General features: G+C 48.4%; 2 protein-coding genes across 2 annotated transcripts; both read right to left on the bottom strand.

Moving 5' to 3' along the window:
* Window positions 1-1027: 1027 nt before the first annotated feature.
* Window positions 1028-6446, bottom strand: LOC142246557 (microfibril-associated glycoprotein 4-like). Its single transcript, XM_075319625.1, has 6 exons — window positions 6265-6446; window positions 5973-6057; window positions 5684-5841; window positions 2239-2335; window positions 1949-2143; window positions 1028-1684 (listed from the first exon to the last, which is right to left on the bottom strand). Exons 1-6 carry the CDS (start codon window positions 6268-6270, stop codon window positions 1434-1436), a joined length of 792 nt encoding a protein of 263 aa, XP_075175740.1. The 5' UTR covers window positions 6271-6446; the 3' UTR covers window positions 1028-1433.
* Window positions 6447-10538: 4092 nt separating this feature from the next.
* Window positions 10539-15487, bottom strand: LOC142246558 (microfibril-associated glycoprotein 4-like). The gene is made up of 5 exons (XM_075319626.1): window positions 15419-15487; window positions 12987-13144; window positions 12638-12734; window positions 12357-12551; window positions 10539-11823 (listed from the first exon to the last, which is right to left on the bottom strand). The coding sequence occupies exons 1-5, from the start codon at window positions 15459-15461 to the stop codon at window positions 11558-11560; spliced, it is 759 nt and encodes a 252-aa protein (XP_075175741.1). The 5' UTR covers window positions 15462-15487; the 3' UTR covers window positions 10539-11557.
* Between the last annotated feature and the right edge of the window lie 1655 nt (window positions 15488-17142).

Here is a 17142-nt window from a genome sequence, read left to right on the forward strand (position 1 = left end):
GACTGCTGTTAAGAGACAACCAGGAGGGGATCCCCAGTCGCTCCAAGCCACGGGAACCCACCAACCAAAGACAGGTGCAGGGGAAGAAGCCACCAGGTCACTACACCAGCACTGGGACTAAGGGGACCTGCGGTCAGCACCAGCCTTCCTCGGGAGACCAGTTTACATCTCACCGTGAATAAAGGAACCGGTTATACTGCAATCCCGTGTGTGGCCTACCTTCTTTCCGAGCCCATCAACATTATCTATCCTCTGGGCCCTGGCCCTACTTGCGGAGGGCCCAACATCCAGGCTGCCATTAACACCAGCCCCAGTAGTGAGAACAGTGCAGCGGCGGCTCCACTAAATAGCCGCAACCCGCAAGTGGTGTCACGTATAAACTTTATTCAAAATTCCAATGTAAATATACCCCTTTTAAAAAGCACCCAGGGCACGGGACTGGGCAACGGCCACCAAATGACATTTCCCCAGTTATACACCACCCGGGACCGAGTACCCCATAGCCCTGGGCGACACACTCATATCTAGATTATAGAAGGACTCATGTATCTATAGATTATAGGAGGACTCATGTATCTACAGATTATAGCAAGACTCCTGTATCTGTAGATTATAGGAGGATTCATTGATATATAGATTATGGGAGGACTCATGTATCTACAAATTATAGGAGGACTCATTGATATGTAGATTATAGGAGGACTCATTGATATGTAGATTATAGGAGGACTCATTGATATATAGATTATGGGAGGACTCATGTATCTACAAATTATAGGAGGACTCATTGATATGTAGATTATAGGAGGACTCATTGATATGTAGATTATAGGAGGACTCATTGATATATAGATTATGGGAGGACTCATGTATCTACAAATTATAGGAGGACTCATTGATATGTAGATTATAGGAGGACTCATTGATATGTAGATTATAGGAGGACTCATTTATCTGTAGATTATAGGAGGACTCATTTATTCTATAGACTGATGTTTATGAGACTTATATACAAGACAGAAGAGGAATAATTACAATAATTACTTTTATTATTGCACACAATGTATTTTCTTTCACTCTTTTTATAGTTTTATGTTTGTTAGTATCAAAGTCTTTGTTTTGTAAAGAACATCCCCCAATGTGTCCCCCCCAATGCTTCACTGACCATCATTTCTCATGTTCTGTAGGTAGAGTACACAACTAAATCCATCCAATCCCTATACACATACAGAAGAATTAATACAGATCCTGATAATACAAAGAGATTAACAGACAAGTCTTGGTTTTTCACAGAAGGAACATAATCCAGTCCCATTCCAAAGATGTAAGTGTATTCAGCTGCATTGTCGGCTTTTCGTCGGCTTTGTTGACCCTTCTGATTTTCTCGTCCTCGTGGAGATTCCCTTTTAGAACCTCGATGAGACATCCAGGATTTAGGTGTTGATCGCAATCTTCATCGCACATGACTTCAGTGAGTAGAGTTGCCCCTTCCATGATTTCCAAGTCATGCCCTTTCCATTTTGGTCATTTTTGCCCTTCAGGTAGAGGCCATTTAGGTTGGCCATGTGACAAGCGTTATACCAGGAGGCTCCCCGAAAATTGGCTGCACAGTTACCTGTACTCGTGTCTCTATCATTGTCATGAGTGGAAAATTTCATCTGGTTTTGACTTCTCAGTGAATCTCCTGTTGAGATTATAGAAAAAAAAGATAACATTAAGAAGTGTGAAGTATCTGAGGTCAACTCTTCACCCTGCCTGGACCTTGTGTCCATCTTTTAGTTTGTCACCCTCACATAATATTTCCCGTTTTGTTCCTTCTATGATACAATGACCTCACTAGTCAAGGTTGTAAGGAGAACATCAAAGTGAAGGCAGCAGGAGTGAAGATGTAGAGGGCAGGGACATAGAACAAAGACCATAAAAACTCCTGAAGATGTGGACCACCTACCGATAGGTTTGTTGGGGTCACCATCTTTAAATGCACCGATATACAGCTTGTACCCATCGTCCTCTAGATCAATGGCAAACGGAGACACAGAGAAGGTGTCATAGGTCCCAGACCGAACATCATTGTCAAAGTCTACTAGGTCAACCCGAAGACGATATGGCCTCTTCTGGGTGAGGAGTTGAATGTTCTTCAGACCTGGAGGTGGTGGCAGGAGGACTTGTACTGTCATTATACATATCAAGGATTAAAAAAGGATAAAACATATATAACAGACAAGTTATATACCTTACCGAGCCAGTACTCTCCATCCGCATTACCAAATCCGTTCTTATATTCTTTCCAGCCACGATAGAAGTCAACGCTCCCATCAAACCTTTTCTGAAACACCTAGAAATGAGGAGATGACCATAATGAGTCCTCATAGAAAAACCCAGGAGATATAACTGATGCTTCTTGTGCATTTGGAGTTCTCAAACAGCTCATCATCACTCTTCATGACTCAGTTGATGAAGCTCTTTTTGACCTGCAATCTCTCTCAGAAACAAGTTTTTTAACAGTCTGATAACGATTTGTCTCCTGCCCCAGCTCTAACATATCCCCAGACCTGTTACTGTCCAGGGCGAAGGAGTTTCCAGGTCATTCTCATTCTCTACACTGGACCCCGCGGCTGCCCCACCGGTGTATTGACCGTGTTTCTTCCCAGATTCCTCATTACGGGTGACACCACCATTCCTATTTACAGCTCAATGCCCCCGTCTGACTCTCATTTTCTATCTTTAAATTTAAAATTGTTTATTTTTAATGGCGCAGGTTGTTCATTGTACCCGGGGCAGCACACATCGCTCCATGTGACAACCCGGGAACGATGAACACAGCTTACCTGCATCCCGCGGCTCCCGCCGGCAATACACAAAGGAAGGAGGTGGGCGGAATGTTTACGTCCCACTCATCTCCGCCCCTCCGCTTCTATTGACGGCCGCTGTGTGACGTCGCTGTGACGCTGATCGTCCCTCCCCCTTCAGGAAGTGGATGTTCGCCGTCCACAGCGAGGTCGCTCAGCAGGTAAGTACGTGTGACGGGGGTTTAACGACTTTGTGCGCCACGGGCAACTAATTGCCCGTGATGCACAAACGACGGGGGCGGGTGCGATCGCTCATGCAATCGCACGATAGATCGTACCGTGTGAAGCCCGCATAAGGCGGGCTTTACACGTTGCAACATTGCTACCGATATATCGTCGGGGTCACGGTTGTTGTGACGCACATCCGGCGCTGGTAGGGACATCGCAATGTGTAAATCCTAGGTGCGACGATGAACGAGCGCAAAAGCGTAAAAAATCGCTGATCTATGTCACGTCGTTCATTTCCATAATGTCGTTACTGCTGCGGATACGATGTTGTTTGTCGTTCCTGCAGCACCATGCATCGCTGTGTGTGAAACCGCAGGAACGACAAACATCTCCTTACCTGCGTCCACCGGCAAAGCGGAAGGAAGAAGGTGGGCGCGATGTTATGTCCCGCTCATCTCTGCCCCTCCGCTTCTATTGGCCGGCCGCTTAGTGACGTCGTGGTGACGTCGCTGTGACGCCGAACGCACATCCCCCTTGAAGGAGGGATTGTTCGGCGGTCACAGCGACGTCGTCGACCAGGTATGTGCGTGTGACACTGCCGTAGCGATAATGTTCGCTACGGCAGCAAGCACCATATATCGCATGTACGACGGGGGCGGGTGCTATCGCGCTTGACATCGCTAGCAATTGCTAGCGATGTCGCAACGTGTAAAGCCCGCCTAACTCTTTCCAAATTTACTAATTCTTTTGCACATAGAAGCAGAGATACTCATGATCTGGCCTTCACCTGACCTCATTTGCTCTCCTGTTGTCCTCTTACCACAAGTATTTTTCTTCTCAGGACAACCCTACATTTGTCACACATGACACATTATATACCAGTATCACCCATTGATTCGGGGATACTCTACAATCATTTCTGTCCCTACGTCTGTTTCTCCACACTCGTCTCTTCACTACCCATTAATCTAACATAAATCATTCTCACGTTTCCTTCCCTCCGCATTCCCAAATAGCGGCAATGATCACTGACCCCAGCACTAAAGGCCTGGTCACTTACATCAAAGTTACTCTCTTACCCTCACCTCTGTGTCACTAATCACTACATTGGATGCTCATCTGCTAAAAAAAATCAATATAGACCTCACACTCTCCCACAATGCTTTGAAACTGAACCCCTCTACATATGTCTACATCTCTAGCCATCCTCTCCACAGTGCTGCACCGCCCTGCATCTCCTCCTCAGTTTTATCTATCACCTCTCTGTCCTCTCTACAGTGCTGCACCCCACTACATCTCCTCCTCATCTCTATATGCAGCTCTACCCGTCCTCTCCACAGTGTTGCACTGCCCTAAATCTCCTCCTCATCTCCGTATACAACTCTACCCATCCTCTCCATAGTGCTGCATCGCCTTACATCTCCTCCTCATCTATGTCTACCACCACCTGGTCTCTCTACAGTGCTGCACCGCCCTACATCTTCTCCTCATCTCTATTTACAACTCTACCCATCCTCTTCACAGTACTGCACCACACTACATCTCCTCCTCATCTCTATATACAATTCTACCTGTCCTCTCCACAATTCTGCGCCGCGCTACATCTCCTCCTCATCTCTATATACAACTCTACCCATCCTCTCCACAGTGCTGCACCGGCCTATATCTCTACCCTCATATCTGTATACAACTCTACCTGTCCTCTCCACAGTGCTGCACCTCACTAGATCTCATCCTCATATCTGTCTATTACCCTACCCATCCTCTCCACAGTGCTGCACCGCCCTACATCTCCTCCTGATCTCTGTCTATCACCTACCCGTCCTCTCCACAGTTCTCCACTGCCCAACATCTCCTCATCTCTGTCTATCACTCCAACTGTCCTCTCCACAGTTCTGCTCTTCCCTACTTTTCCTCCTCCACTCTGTCTGTAATCGTAGAAGTCCTCTCCACAGTTCGCTACCACCCTATATCTCCTCTCTATCCTTTGTCTATCACCCTACCTGTCTTCTCCACAGTGCTGCACCGCCCTACATTTCCTCCTCATCTCTATCACCTACTCATCCTCTCTACAGTTCTGAACCCCCCTACATCTTCTCCTCATCTCTGTCTATCACCCTACCCGTCCTCTCCACAGTTCTGCACCGCCCTACATCTCCTCTTCATCTCTTTCTGTCACCTGCCCGTCTTCTCCACAGTTCTGCACCGCCCTATATCTCCTCTTCATCTCTTTCTGTCACCTACCCATCCTCTACACAGTTCTGTACCGCCCTACATCTCCTCTTCATCTCTTTCTGTCACCTGCCCGTCTTCTCCACAGTTCTGCACCGCCCTACATCTCCTCTTCATCTCTTTCTGTCACCTGCCCGTCTTCTCCACAGTTCTGCACCGCCCTACATCTCCTCCTCATCTGACTATCAGCTGCCTGTCCTCTCCACAGTGCTGCTCCTCAATACATCTCTTCCTCATCTCTGTCTACTATCCTACGTGTCTCATCTGTTTTGCTAATGATCTGGAGCATGAATCCGATGACAGTATAGGAATAGGTAATGATCTAATACCCCCTTCCTCCAGCATCTTAGCCTCTTACTCCCATCTCCAAGACTTCTCTACAGCTGCACCAGCTCTCTGAATTGTACTGCTCAGAAGAAACTCTAATTTCTCACCGTCCAGGGTCCTCCTTCACTGCTCATTTCACAATACACAGGCACTGGGGAAGAGCTCACACCACCGGGATATATCAGGTACACACCATCTGAGGTCAGACCCTGCGCAAACACGTCCGAGCAGTCAAGAGGTTGGCAGGAACATGTGCAGCTATTGACTAGGAGGAAAGGACACAAAATGAGGTCAGACGGCTCCGTGGAGCGTTTATATCTGAAGATGTTATTACACTTTACCCTAAAATAATGATAAAGTCAATCATTAATATATCTCCAGTGGCGCTATACTCACGACTCGCATTGTTCAGAGGCGCGGATCCTGGGGTCACATGACCGCTTTGCAGCAGCAGAAAGAAGACAAAATTCAGCACCAGCTTCTGATTGGAGGAGAATTGTATAGACGTTATTACGGATTAACATCTCCAGCAATAGATCTGAGGAGTCAATAATACGAATCCAGAGACAGAAGGAGAAGATTGCGCAGGATTTACTCATGTCTGGTCTCATAATGAGCTCCTAAATCATCAGGACTCGGCTCTCACCGGTAACATTGTATCATCGGCCCCCTCCACCGCTGATCTTACCTTCATTGTCGGGGAAATTTCCAGCCTGGAGATGGCGTCCAGGTCTCTTCTCTATAATGGCCGAGATCACAAGTCATTACCCGCGTGCAAGACCCAATATTAACCCAATGTGAACTTCCTGGTCAGCGCCGAGGAAGAGGATAATGAAATCTTTCAGACTGCGCAGGAAGTTATAGGAGACAGAGCGGGGCTTGTGCATTTACAGGAAATATGGCTCTCTTCACTCTAGAAAGTTACCCTAAGTTGCCGTCATACCGAGTCTGGGCAACTCCACTTCTGGCTTCTTATAACAGCATGTGTCCAGAGCTGAGGATGAAGGGGGCTTCATTCAATAGAAAAGCCAGTCCCCATCTCTGTCACCATGATGCACTGAATGTTTCCAGCCATGGTCACCAGTGCTGGTCCATGTGGATATATCCCCTATATGAGGTCCGACCATGATGCATTGATTGTTTCCAGCTTTGGTCACCAGTGCTGGTCCACCTGAATATATCCCCTATATGAGGTCAGACCATGATGCATTGATTGTTTCCAGCCATGGTCACCAGTTCTGGTCCACCTGGATATATCCACTATATGAGGTCATACCATGATGCATTGATTGTTTCCAGCCATGGTCACCAGTTCTGGTCCACCTGGATATATCCCCTATATGAGGTCAGACCATGATGCATTGATTGTTTCCAGCCATGGTCACCAGTTCTGGTCCACCTGGATATATCCACTATATGAGGTCTGACCATGATGCACTGATTGTTTCCAGCCATGGTCACCAGTTCTGGTCCACCTGGATATATCCCCTATATGAGGTCCGACCATGATGCATTGATTGTTTCCAGCTTTGGTCACCAGTTCTGGTCCACCTGGATATATCCACTATATGAGGTCATACCATGATGCATTGATTGTTTCCAGCTTTGGTCACCAGTGCTGGTCCACCTGAATATATCCCCTATATGAGGTCTGACCATGATGCACTGATTGTTTCCAGCCATGGTCACCAGTTCTGGTCCACCTGGATATATCCACTATATGAGGTCAGACCATGATGCATTGATTGTTTCCAGCCATGGTCACCAGTTCTGGTCCACCTGGATATATCCACTATATGAGGTCAGACCATGATGCACTGATTGTTTCCAGCCATGGTCACCAGTTCTGGTCCACCTGGATATATCCACTATATGAGGTCAGACCATGATGCATTGATTGTTTCCAGCTATGGTCACCAGTGTTACGAACCGGCACCACCATAGACGCAAGCAGCCTGCTGCGGTTCCATTTCCTCCCAGGCGTCGGCTGCCTTTCTTGGCCGTCCCTCGGGTCGTCCAGTTGGCTGCTCCTTCCACCACGTCTAAGTGTGGAGAGGCGGCTAGTGCGCATGTGCACGCTGATTCACCCCAGCCAGAGTCTAAGTCCGGTGTTTTGCCTAATGAGCATGCTCAGCCTGATTGTGTCATTTCCGAGACTAAAGCCTGCTTTACATGTTACGATTTCGCATACGATATCGTATGCGATCGTACCCGCCCCCATCGTATGTGCGGCACGTTCAATTTGTTGAACGTGTCGTACAAACGAGTAACTTCCCGTCACACGTACTTACCTTCCATATGACCTCGATGTGGGCGGCGAACGTCCACTTCCTGTAGTGGGAGGGACGTTCGGCGTCACAGCGACATCACGCGGCAGCCAGCCAATAGAAGCGGAGGGGGGGAGATGAGCGGGACGTAAACATCCCGCCCACCTCCTTCCTTCCGCATTGCCAGCGGGAGCCGCAGGACGCAGGTAAGATCTGTTCATCATTCCTGGGGTGTGTGCTACCCCGGGTACAATGAAGAATCTGACGTTCAATTCATGAGAAATGAACGACGTGCGTGCGATGAATGTTTTAACGTTCAATCGCAGTCACACGTAACTGTCACACACTACAATGTACCTTACGATGCCGGATGTGCGTCACTTACGACATGACCCTGCCGACACATTGTAAGATACATTGCAGCGTGTAAAGCGGGCTTAAGTCCTCAGTTCAGGCTACTGAGCATGCTCTCACAATTAATCCTAACATCCTCTTTGCACAGGTACTTGCACTTCTTGCTGTGTCTAAGTTCTGGGATGTGCCTACTGAGCATGCTCAGGCAGATAGTCTGATTTCTGAGCCTGTTGTTCAGGCTACTGAGCATGCCCAGGCACTTAGTGCATCAGAGGCTAGGTCCGGTAAGGACCTCACTGAGCATGTCCGTGAGGTGGCAGGCCCTGATAGGGCAGAGGGTGTCAGGTGTCATGATGACGTGGCAACTCCGGACTGGCTCGCAGAGGCCCGCCCCTATGATCTGGCACCTCACCATTGGTCGTCAGACGATGACTGGTGATGTGTTTGGGGCGTGGCTGCCATGAGGTCATCAATGACGTGGCGGTTCCGGATAGGCCGCTGGTGACGTCGCTGATGAAATGGCATTCTGCTGTTGGACCTTGGTGGTCCCACCCTGGGTTTGGGGTGGATCTAGGTTATAAAAGGGGCTGGAGACAACATGGAGGTGCGCAGTCTTCACTTAGAATTCATGGTGGCATAAGCCTTGTTGGAAGCGGTAGGTAGGGCTAGGCGAACGGTACCTGTAATGCCAAGATTCGTGGCTCAGTACATGAGGGTCAAGCGCCGTGCTTCCTTGCTACCGTTCCTGTTGTGCTATAGCAGTCCAGTGGCGTTAACTGGGCTGCGGCTGCTGCATCACCTGTCCAGTTGTGCCTCCTACGCACACGGACAGCATACCTGCTGCGTCACCTGTCCAAAAGTGTCCTCTACGCACACGGACAACGCACCTGTTGCACCACCTGTCCGGTTGTGCCTCCTACGCGCACGGACAGCATACCCCAGGACCCCTGTGGAGTTAACAGGGTGTTCCAGGATTGGGTGTGTGAACCTACTATCCTCCTTGGCTTCCCAGTCAACGCTACTGGTGTGACATCTTGGCCTGACGTGTCCTCTATACACGTGGCCATTCGAGTAGTGACCAGAAACGCTAATCGAAGGACCACTCGGCATGTCGTGTCTGACACACGTGGCCGACAGGGCGCTGTCGCAGCGGTCTTCTCGGTCAACGCTACCAGATCACCATCCGGCCTGACGTGTTCCCTGCACACGTGGTCGGGGTTGCGCCAATTCCACCGAAACGCTAACTGGGTTGTCGTCCGGTCTGACGTGTCACTACACACGTGACCGGTTCCCTGGGTTATCTCAGAGCCATCCAGCTCTATAGTCTCCACCTAACCCACAGGGTGCCAGCATCTCCATTACCATCTGGAGCACGGTGGGCCCCGACTGGCGATTGGGATATATACCCCCTGGTCCTAATCTGACGGTTCCCCCGTAACACACCAGTGCTCGTCCATCTGGATATATCCGCTATATGAGGTCTGACCATGATGCATTGATTGTTTGCAGCCATGGTCACCAGTGCTGGTCCACCTGGATATATCCCTTATATGAGGCCCAACCATGATGCATTGATTGTTTGCAGCCATGGTCACCAGTGCTGGTCCACCTGGATATATCCACTATATGAGGTCAGACCATGATGCATGGTAACAGTCATGGGCTAGTAAGAATCTATGGCTGTCGGGGACATTGAATTAGGATTTTATATAGGTGTAACAATGGTTCTGAGGAGAGGTGGAAAAACTTCAATTTCTTTATGAAATGACATTCTGAGACTTTTAGTATTTCCTCCAACTCACTGGTGGACACAGACAGAAAAGGGCCCCCATGCAAGAACAATATATGGGCCCTTTAGAAATTAGGAAATAATAGAGTTAATAATGGGCCCCCTTACCTCTCGGGCCCTTGTGCAGTCGCACAGGTTCCACCAATGATATGTTCACCCCTTCTCCAACTCTTGGACCCTCACCATAATGGTCTCATCCTCCCTCCATCCAACATCCAACCATTGATAGGTCAAGACAGTGGCCTAATGTCGAGGTGCCGCCAGCTGTTTGCAGGTGAGGAGAGCACTGGCGCGCTCCAATTACTATACTTATGAGAGGCAACATCAGTACTTTTAGAGGGGGCATCATGACTTTTTAAGTGGCTACTATTACTTGACTAGTGGCCACAATATTGTCCTCTGTGGTTGTATCAGAGGGAGACATTGTCCTCCTGGATCATAAAGTGGGTGACCAGTAGATTATCCCAGTCTATAAGACATCCTCTTACCCTACAATGACTGGTTAATAATAACCAATAAAAGGTCTTTGTGATAATCTAATATTTGCTTTATTACGACAATTACACAGAGAACATTGATGTAAACACAGTGTATAATATGAGCCGATATGCACAGGTGACACCACAACATAAGACGAGACACCCGAGTCGGCCACATCTGGAGGGTTCACCCAATCTTGTCTGTGGTCTTCACCCGTTCATTCTCCATGATCGTTTGGACAGATTCAAGAACAGAGAATTGTTTCCTCCCTGCTCAGGTTTCTTCCAGGACTTAATCAGGACTAGTTCCTGCTCAGTCTCGCCTGGTCGTGTGTCAGGGAGGTGGGTTGTAGTCATAGATCTCGGTTACGGTTTACTGACGTCACCAGATGGTGGCACAATCTTCATCTCTGGCCACTGTAGGGAATAGTTGGCTTTTTGATATGATGGGGGGAGCTGAATTACTGGTGGCGCCATGCTGGTATTTTCCATGAACATTAGTGCCATGACTGGTTGTGACAGGAGCCTCCATGATAGATCCAAGCACAATTATCATCATCTGTATCTCCGTCATGGCTGTGGGTCTGACGCTTACCCTGATTATTTCTCTCTGTGAAAACACATAGCCAGTCCCCTTATCCCTAACCGGTTGGTTGTCATTCCTCGATTCTTGCCCATTCCACAACCCAACAGCCGACTCTTACCTTCTCTTGTCCTTAGCAGAGAAGGGAGACACCAACTTTCATACTACTACATAGCACAAAACCATGCTCTGCTTCATTCTGGTTCTTATGGGCCAAGATGAGGACTGGACTGATCCATTAGATCAGCAGAGGATCCTGAGGTTGGCCAAGACGGATCCCTGCCAAAGGTGGAACCAAGGACAAGACCATGTGGTGGAGACTTTGGAGCAATCACTAGCACATCTGGGACAGAAAAAAAATATTCCCATCTACTGAATGGTAAAAAATGAAAGATAGAGTCCAGTTCTATAAATACATTTGTTTTGTGGTGACGCTATGTACATGATGCCGGTGATCCGCTACTCTCTGCCGGTTTCCCTCACTTCGGTCATGTGACTTTGTGCCGCCATCACTGCTCTTCTGACTTAACTGGCGCAATCTTCATCTCACTACTCTTTAATGAATAATAAGCTCCTTTCCACGTGGCCCACACAACGCCGGTGGCGTACTCCGAGGTGACTCCCTGCTGATATTTCCCGTTCAGATTGGCGCCATGACATTTGTGATACCAGAACGCCCCGTGATACATCACTGCGCAGCTACCGGCGGCATAGATGTCTCTGTCCCGGTCGTAGGTAGAAAAGTTCATCTGATTGTGATTCGGTAGAGAATTTCCTGTCAATGAGAAAAATTAACTGAATAATTTTCTTGAAAATTACCTATGTACCTTTTATTTAATTTTCATACTTTGGTCGCTGTATTGCGCTATTACTATATACTAGCATTGTATGGCATAATTATTGTTTTTTGCTTCTTTATGGCACTACTTTTTATATATGGTGCTGTGTGATGCTATTAGTTATGCACAGTATGATGCCGTTACTCTGTTTGGGCACTATATGACATTGTTATACGATACTGTATTGCAAAATTATTTTTGCACAGTATGGTGCTGTTACTCTTTTTGGTCACTGTATGGCATTGTTATAAGATTCTGTATAGCAGTATTATTTATGCACAGTATCATGCTTTTATGCTTCTTGGGCACTGTATGACATTGTTATAAGATACTTTATAGCAGTATTATTTTTGCACGGCATGGTGCTGTTAGTCTTTTGGCCACTGTATTGCATTGTTATACAATACCGTATTATATATGAACTGTTTGGCAAATGGCAGGGTATTACATACGCCCGTCTGTCACCTACCAGCGCGTTTCTCAGGATCTCCCTCCTTAAACCCATCAATATCCAGCTTGTACCCGTCCTCGTCAGGGTTGACGGCCAGAGGCGAGAGGGAGAAGGAGTCATAGGTCACATGTCGTGTGTTGTTCTCGAAGTCCTCCATGTCGATGCGCAGACGATACTTCTTCTTCTGGGTCAGGAGGAAAATGTTCTGTAAACCTGAAGAGAGGAATGTCCAGGGGTCAGGATTATGTTCCCCCCAAATGTGAAGCCAATGACCCCAGTAGTGAGGAAGGTCCAGTTACCCAACCAGTATTCTCCAGAGGCTCGGCCAAAGCCAAACTTATAGTCTTCCCAACCCCGATAGAAATCCACACCACCATCAAACCTCTTCTGAAAGACCTGCAAGATGAACAGTTCAGCTGTAGTCCCACTGAGTCAGCAGGGGGCAGCGTTGAGATGAGAGGTGGGAGAGACGTCATCTATAGAGCGAGACTCAGACGTTGCTAAGACGTGCATCAAATGACAGCAAGGAACACGATCTCAGACTAACATCCTCCATAATCTGAGCCTCCCACTCCCAGCTATAAGACTTCTCTCGTGCTGCACCACTCTCTGAAATGTGCTACCCAAAAGTCATTGCAAGGTACTCACCGTCCAGGGTCCTCCATCACTGCTCATGTCACAATACACAGGTACCGGGGAAGAGTTTACATCACCGGGGTATATGAGGTACACCCCATCCGAGTTCAGACCCTGAGCAAACACATCCGAGCAGTCCAGGGGATGGCAGGTATCTCTGCAGATATTGACTAGAAGGAGAGGACACAAGATTAGGGCAGATGTTGTTGTCATTACAATATAAAAATGTCCTTTAAAATGTAAAACTACGAGAACAACCTCATATCTCTATTGCCTATTGCTCATTTTATAGTGGAAGGCTCTGGGAGATGTGACAGTTTTGGTCTATTCTCCTTCCAGATTCTGAAATTCTCTCCGGCCTCAGAGGAAACCGCAGTAATCATTGATTATAGTACTTAATTTTGGAAGAGTGACCATACATTTTGATTATAAGGGCTGGTCTGGGTCAGTTGCAGAGGGAATGTAAAGCTGATAGGAGCTACACTGCTTGTTTAAACCCAGGACTTATACATTTGAAGAGGGCAAATCTGAAGTGGTCTGTTGCCCCAGGTTACACAGGAGAGAATGTCTCTGTGACTGTCCCTAGAGGGGTAAGCAGTGCCAGCCTATATGGAGAGGAGGAAGAGAACATCCAGTGCATGAGAAGCCTAGTGAGGGTGAGGAGGATGAGGAGCTTAGTGAGCATGAGGAGCCCAGTGAGGATGAGGAGGGTGAGAAGCAAAGTGCGAGTGAGGGTGAGGAGCCCAGTGAGGGTGAGGAGCCCAGTGAGAATGAGGAGGGTGAGAAGCAAAGTGCGAGTGAGGGTGAGGAGTCCAGTAAAACTAAGCAGCCCAGTGATAGTGAGGAGCCAAGTGAGAGTGAGGAGCCAAGTGAGGGTGAGGAGCCAAGTGAGGGTGAGGAGCCCAGTGAGAATGAGGAGGGTGAGAAGCATAGTGAGAGTGAAGGTGAGGAGCCCAGTAAAACTAAGCAGCCCAGTGATAGTGAGGAGGGTGAGGAGCCTAGTGAGAGTGAGGAGCCAAGTGAGAGTGAGGAGGATAAGGAGCCAAGTGAGGGTGAGGAGCCCAGTGAGAGTGAGGAAGGTGAGGAGCCCAGTGAGGGTGAAAAGCCTAGTGACAGTGAAGAGGTTGAGGAGTCTAAGAGGGTGAAAAGGTTGAGGAGCTTAGTGAGGGTGAGGAGGTTTTAGACCCTAGTGAAGGTGAGGAGCCCAGTGAGAGTGAGGAGGATGAGGAGCCCAGTGAGAGTGAGGTGGATGAGGAGCCCAGTGAGAGTGAGGTGGATGAGGAGCCCAGTGAGAGTGAGGTGGATGAGGAGCCCAGTGAGAGTGAGGTGGATGAGGAGCCCAGTGAGAGTGAGGAGCCTGGTTATTAGTGTAGTGAGGTTGATAAGAGTGAGGAGCCTGTTGATTAGCCTAGTGAGGGTGAGCAGAGCGAGAAGCCCAGTGAGGGTGAGAAGCCTAGTGACAGTGAAGAGGTTGAGGAGTCTAAGAGGGTGAAAAGGTTGAGGAGCTTAGTGAGGGTGAGGAGGATTTAGACCCTAGTGAAGGTGAGGAGCCCAGTGAGAGTGAGGAGGATTTAGACCCTAGTGAGGGTGAGGAGCCCAGTGAGAATGAGGAGGATGAGGAGCCCAGTGACAGTGAGGAGCCTGGTGATTAGTGTAGTAAGGTTGAAGAGAGTGAGGAGCCTAGTGAGGGTGAGGAAGGTGAGAAGCCTAGTGATGGTGCCACTTGGACTTTTTAAACCCAGATGAACCCAGGAGTTGCCACCAAGATTGTGTGATACAGGGACAGGTAGAAGCATGATGAAGACAGGGAGAAAGAGAGACAGAATGCCTCGCTGTCAGCAGAGGAAAAAGCACCGGGGAGAAATGGCTGAGGTTTTGGCAATGTGAGCGCTGTAGTGATAAAGTGTCCAAAAGATAATTGTATGAAATCAATGTCTACAAAGAGACTGTAAATGTGATATCTGGTCAAGGGCCTTATCTGGGTAAAGTTTCTAATGTTAAAGAGGCTGTGGGCACTCTCCAGCCAGGGCCATCTTGTAAGTTATACTGGACACTACCACTCAAGCTCGGAATACCATATCTGACCACATATTGACTATGATGCCCCAAGAGGGACAAACCCTAGAGTCAATGTTACCAATGAAATGTCCTAAATGTACCCATAGCGTATAAATGGTGGTGAGTAAAACCCCCAACCTGAGCACCTATCGATGTACAATCATCTGACTCTACAAGAAATTGCGCTGCCCGCCATCTGGCCACATCTCATCCCAGAAGAACCCCAGACCCAGAGAATATGAGGCACATTCCTAGAGGTATCCAAAATGTAATCCATTTCTGCAACCAAATTGTTTCTGTAGATTTCTCTGCAATCTCTAAACCATTAGTGAAGAATTGGATGATTGGTTTGGTGATCATCCCTGGGGTAGAGGAGCTGGACTCACGATTCGCCTGGTTCAGAGGCGCAGAATGACCTCTCGTCAGCATCAGGAGGAGGACGACATTGAGCAGCGGCGTCTGATAGGAGGAAATAATGGAATATAATCAGTTATGTGAGAATCGCCAATGGTAGAACTTAGAACTTTCCAGCAGGTAACATTGTATCACGGCTCCCCTCCCCCGCTCCGCTCTCACCTTCATGGTTGCGGATTTCTGTAGACTGTGGACAGTGATCAGGTCTCTGCTTTATAAAGCACAAGCTCACGTGTCATTGCCCCATAACGGATCCAATATTAACTCAACCTGAACTTCCTGGAAGGTCGGTGCCAGGATAAATAAGTGCACAGGTTTATCGGAAAGTGATAGGAGATACAATGGGGACTTGTACATTTACAGGAATTAGTTTCTAAACTGTTTATTTCGTCATACCGGGACACACAGGCGCGTCACCGAGTTCTCTATAGTCCAGATGGGCTCATCACCATCCTGAAGGAATCTGTCATAAAATTCTGTGAATATCCCAAAATTAGTTTCAGGCAGATCTGATTTGGTCCTTAATAAAATCGCTCTGAATCAAAGATGCCAAGATTATCGTAAAAATGAATTTCTTATGCCCCTAGCCCCGAAGTGTAATAAAGAAATGGTAGGGGTTAAAAAATATTGTAATAAAAAAAATGGTACTCACCGATCCTAGGCCCCAACGTGTTGGTCACCACCACCTTCCCACCACCACCGCCAGTTTTTCTAGTTTCTGGCTCTTTTGGCGCCTGTTTCCCATGTGACCACTTGATGTTAATCACTAAAGAGAACCCGTAGAAGCACAAGGACGTGCGAAACGGCCGTCGTCCATTAGGGGGCCTGCACCCGGCTCTGTCCTCACTACTTTTAACTGCACATGATATTGGAATAAAGTACTTTGGAAAATTAGATGTGTCTGCCGTAGATTACTGCTTCCTGAACATTGGCTTGGATCTTCTTTCCTCTATTTACATGCACCCATGACCATTGTGTCCATTAAGGAGGACTGAAGCTGACCTATAAATGTCACGGGCGGGGGACAGATCACAACCGGGGGGCCGCTCGAGGCACTCGGATCTGGGCGATGGCTGTGGCTCGAGTGGCTGCCGGATCCGAGGCTCGCGCAGCCGTCCATTGCCCACGAGTGAAAAGGGGTCATTTACAGGGGATAGAGTCTTTGTCGGTGACGCCACCTGTGGTGACACCACCACTGCCATGTATGTGGGAGCCCGGGGCTGATGGAGCGGGGCAGCAAGGTAGTATCCCCTCCACGGGTAGGGGAGGTGTAGTCCCGGGGCCCTGGGGATTGTGAGGGATTGCAGGGAGCAGGAAACTCACAGTTCGGTTGTCGTGGTGCTGGATCAGCTGCTGATGATTTGGATGGTCAGTAACCACACACAGTCTGTATTGGAAACCAAGTTGCCAATAGCCGGTCAACTTTGGTGGGTGTCTTCGGGTCCCACACCCAGATATACAGTCAGGGGCTCTTTATTCCACACTCTCTGTCTGTCCCTTTCTTGTCTGGACTAGTCCGCTTGAATGGCCTCCTGACCGGAAACCCCTCTCTCGGCACCGGCGGGCTACAACCCTGCCCCAGTCGGCCTCAGGTTCCCCGCAACCGGATCTCCGTCGCCTGTGGCCCTCACTGCCACCTAGTCCGGTAGTTCAGGGTTCCAACCCCGACTACCAACCTCTCCAGGGAGCTCCAACT

Source organism: Anomaloglossus baeobatrachus, chromosome 7 (assembly GCF_048569485.1).
Source record: "Anomaloglossus baeobatrachus isolate aAnoBae1 chromosome 7, aAnoBae1.hap1, whole genome shotgun sequence".
NCBI lineage: Eukaryota > Metazoa > Chordata > Amphibia > Anura > Aromobatidae > Anomaloglossus > Anomaloglossus baeobatrachus.

Coding starts and splice junctions, on each gene's coding strand:
- LOC142246557 (XM_075319625.1), bottom strand. Junction 5,842..5,972: donor GCCTCTGAACAATGCGAGTC/GTGAGTATAGCG, acceptor CTTTCCTCCTAG/TCAATAGCTGCACATGTTCC. Junction 1,685..1,948: donor TGACCCCAACAAACCTATCG/GTAGGTGGTCCA, acceptor TAATCTCAACAG/GAGATTCACTGAGAAGTCAA.
- LOC142246558 (XM_075319626.1), bottom strand. CDS start 15,461: ATGCTGACGAGAGGTCATTCTGCGCCTCTGAACCAGGCGAATC. Junction 13,145..15,418: donor GCCTCTGAACCAGGCGAATC/GTGAGTCCAGCT, acceptor CTCTCCTTCTAG/TCAATATCTGCAGAGATACC. Junction 12,552..12,637: donor CTCTGGAGAATACTGGTTGG/GTAACTGGACCT, acceptor TCCTCTCTTCAG/GTTTACAGAACATTTTCCTC.